The sequence below is a fragment of the Atta cephalotes genome (genome assembly GCF_000143395.1).
Source record: "Atta cephalotes unplaced genomic scaffold scaffold00058, whole genome shotgun sequence".
Taxonomy (NCBI): Eukaryota; Metazoa; Arthropoda; class Insecta; order Hymenoptera; family Formicidae; genus Atta; species Atta cephalotes.
Window position 1 is genome coordinate 1,346,807 of NW_012130122.1, and position 4,549 is coordinate 1,351,355.

At 25.8% G+C, this 4,549-nt stretch overlaps 1 protein-coding gene across 1 annotated transcript in view; it reads left to right on the forward strand.

Moving 5' to 3' along the window:
* LOC105623541 overlaps positions 1-3,498 on the forward strand; it is a 5,648-nt gene extending 2,150 nt beyond the window's left edge. The window contains exon 4 of the mRNA XM_012204933.1: positions 3,445-3,498. Within this exon, the coding sequence (XP_012060323.1) occupies positions 3,445-3,498 (54 nt within the window). The remainder of the gene's footprint in view (positions 1-3,444) is intronic.
* The last annotated feature ends 1,051 nt before the right edge of the window (positions 3,499-4,549 follow it).

Here is a 4,549-nt window from a genome sequence, read left to right on the forward strand (position 1 = left end):
ACACACACACACACACACACACACACACACACACACACACACACACACACACACACACACACACACACACACACACGCGCGCGTGAATGCGTCAGGGCATCCTAGAATACTTGCTGTCTGTAGTAAATAACTCCTCACATGCCTCCCCGTACAGCATAGAAACTTGTAGCAATATTGCTGTAACATTTCAATGTTGTATATTGCAATACAATGTTGCAGAAACATTGTGAAGATTTCTTTTTGCAATATTACTTTAACAATGTTGCAACAGTATTTAAAATATTTTCAGCAAGAGACACAAATTGACACAAGAGTCATCCTGTCCTTATTAAAAAATTAGTAAGAAACAAAGACAAGAATGACTCTTGTCACTATGTCGATTTATGCCTCTGCTAGAAAATTCATTTTGAGTGTTAAGACTTGTTTGTGACTATATTGATTTGTGTATAACGCAATAAAGTAAGAACCTGTATATAATGGAAGCATAGGAATTAATGATCACGTTTACACGGCACTTAATCGGGTTTCATAACATCTGTAATTATGAAACTGACCAATCTCATAACTATATTCCTCTGAAAAATGGAATGAATGATTAGTTTCTACTACGAATATTATTAAATCCGATTAATGTCCATTTCTACTAATATAGATTAATTTTAATCTCAGTTCAACTTCTCTTCGTCTTTTTCTAGTTCTAAAGATTAAAAAAAGACAAAGAGTAAGTTGAATCGAGATTAAAGTTAATCTACATTAGTGGAAACGGACATAAGATATAAACGTCATCAATGTCTATAATTTATAGGAATTGTGTCTATAATTTACAGACATAAAACAATTAGAAGTAAGGATTAAATATAATGCACAACAAACACAATAATAAGATATAAGACGTATAATATAAAAAATTAGAAGTAGAAGTATGCACAGCCAGTACTGAAAATTTATAGTTCACGTTATATATACTTTATAGATTTTCAGTACTGACAGTATATCAGAACACACCTATAAAATATAAAGACATAATTAATTATGAAGTCATATTTTATTTGTATTCATTGCATGTTACATTTACCCCTACTTCTAATCTTTTATATTTAAATTTATATAGTACAAAATCTTATAATAAATATTGCAGTAATGTTGTAATATTACAGCAATGTTACTGCATTATTACAATATTTCTGCAATAATACTGCAAGTATTCCTCCATTGTGCACAAAACCTAATATTGCATATATATTATGTTGTAATATTGCTGCAAGATTACGTATTAATATTTTTAAAACGAACATTTTTACGTTGTTGCAATGTTGCTGAAAATATTGCAGCAATATTTGGCAATATTTTTACAATGTTGCTCCAATATTTCTGTGCATGGTAATAACCATGCATTTAGTAGTAAATCGCTTATTCGACAATTAATAATTAACTTTTTGTTATCTATTGCGAAAATTGCAAAATGATATAGGACTTTGACTTACAATTAGTTTAGTCCACTCTATTTGAGAGATGATGCGATCACAATCGGATACCCTGTATGCGTGCACTTGTAATTTTTTAAATAAAAATTTCATTTAATAATTGTCAGTTTAATATAATTAGCAAATATAAATATTTATTGTAGTGAACATATTACATTACTAATTTTGATACATATATGATAAAATTCAAAATATTGACTGATGTTGTATCCGTTTTAGACTGTAAAGAATAAAAATGAAAATGACAGGACTGATGATCTTGGTATATGTTGTCAAGGTTACGACCTTAATTGACCTTGAGAAAGTTTTAACTTTTTAAACTTTATTAAATCTTATTAGTTTTAAACCTTATTAAAAAAACATTCACGAAATGAGTTTTGAGAAGTACTTATATCAATTTTAATAAAATTAATAATTAAACAGATAATGAAACAGTTAATATCTATACCAAAACTTTTAATTAATATGTTATCTTTTAATGGATACATGGATAATATAAAACTTATAATTTCAAAAAAAGAAATTCATTGTGATTATGCATTATTTTTTGAGTGCAAAACGGGATCCATCACTTCTTTCTTTTCCTTTTAAGTCGAAACGAGATCTACAATCTACAATTGTACTGATTCACATGAATTTTTGACTTTCACACGAAATGAGATCTACAAACGTACTATTTCATATGCCCATCCTCATATGTTCAATCTAATTTTTAAATGACAAAAATTTCAATGCCAGTCAGTATATCATAATCCAGTATGTCATAATCTTGACAACATATCAATGTTAAGTACATTAAAAGGTGCTCCTCGTTTCTATAGATTACACTCCTCTTTTTACTGATTATACATGTAATAATAACATATGCTACATTTATGTATTAAACTTAAAAAAATATTTATATGTGCAAATTATAAAGTAATCATTATTAGTCAATATTCTTTTATGATATATGTAGACATAAAAAGATCATTTCAAAATATTTTTTAGTTAATATCTGTTAACTGTTTTATTATTTGTCTAAATAAAAATAATTTTTTAGATACTAAAGACATCATGTGGTTATGTATCGTTTTTACTGACAACACGTGGTTGAAGATTATAATGATATATTAATATGTGATTAATAAAAGAACAATGTGTTTGCATCTAAATAATTACGAGTATCAGACAATAGTATTTAATTGTTATCAAAACAAAAATAAAGTTCTTATTCATGTATCTCATAGCTCATTAATTATATTATTAAATATATGTAAATATATAATATAATGATATTTATCAACTTTTTTGCAGAAACAGAGTTCGCAGAAATAACTAGGGAATGGAAATAATTATACCATTACTGTTACAAGCTTATAAGTTACTTTGTTTTGTATCAGACTATTAATTAAGACTATTAAGCGTTTTTTTTTATAATTGTAACGGTAATTATATTTTTTCGGTAATAAATTTTACAGTTATCCTTGTTGTTATTTTTTGAATCTATTTATGACATAATTTTTGCATATTTAATCTGCAATCTTTGATTGGTATTCATAATTTGTTATTATTTTTAAGAAATAGCTTTCCATTCCATGGAAAAAATTTGACGGAAATTTGACTTTTATTAAGTCACACACATTTATGCTACAAAAATAAAGGCGATTATATTTAATAATAAAATTTTTTTTAATAAAGCTTATAAACAAGAAACCGTCTTTCATATGTTATATAATGAAAATGCTGTTTGCTCACAGTTCGGTTTACATATATAAAACGATTCGTCAATAATATCTAATCTTTTAGAAAGGCCAAATGTATATCTGAATCAAAATCAAAATTAAAAATGGAGAGTATATATAAATAATAATTAAAAAATAATTTGGCTCTCTACTAACCTCGGTCTTTCCTACATAAGAATTGATATTGAGAACGTATTTCTCAAATGTCATTAAATAAAAATAATTATTATTTTCAGATATTAAAATCATTGATAAACTATGCATCATTTTTATTGACAAAACATGGCTAAAGATACTATATTAATATGCAATAATTACTTAAACAAACAAATAGATTCATGATTTTATACTTTCAAGTTGACACACATAATTTCTTATCTAGAAAGTATCTTCTATTGTTTCTGTAATAAAAATAAGATTATGTTTTGTCTAATGTGTGCGTGGTTGTTGTTTATTATAAATTATATCATGAAACACTTTGTAATGAATCAAATATATTCATTTATAATATAACTAAAATAGATCTTTTTTTTAAGGCTTAATTGACGTAAATCAATACAATAATAATAGTTTTTAGAGCCAACACAAGATGTGAAATTTAATTTATTCATTCTATATAAATAGTTTATTGGAATTTAGGCCTTTATGCATTAAAGATTTCTTGTTTGAGAAACAAGAAATCAGTAATACAAAAGAATAATACAAAATTTCCTCTTAATGTTGGTTTTTTAATTATATTTTATTTAAAATGTTTTCATTTAAAATATGGAAGTCGCTGTGAACAATTTTTAAATCAAAGTTTTATTATCCAATTAAATACAACTTTTAAAGGCTCTGTAGAAGATTCCAGGAAAATTCCATCTGGATCTTTGAAAGAACAGACTTATAATTTAAGGGGAGACAATTCATTTGAACGCTTGGAACATTGCTAAAATCGATCTTGAACTAAAAATTTGATCATTTTTTTCTCATTAATCAGGCTGTATTTATTAAGGCGTACATCGTACTAAATAAATGAATTATTGCGTTATTTTCAGCGACCAAAAAAACATACAGTACTACATTTAAAATCCGAATTAAGTCTTTTTTCCTTAAATTAAACATTAAGGAAAATCGAAACTTTGAACTTTCGTTCATTAATAATCTTTAAATCTTAATATTTTTTAATGAAAATTTAAGGATGTCTTCTTTTAGCATGAAATGAAAGCTTTCGAGCTGAGAACTGATTAAAAAAAAATTTTTTTTCTTTGTCAGTCTAATATATATATATATATATATATATATATATATATATATATACTACACTACACACACACACACACACACACACACACACACACA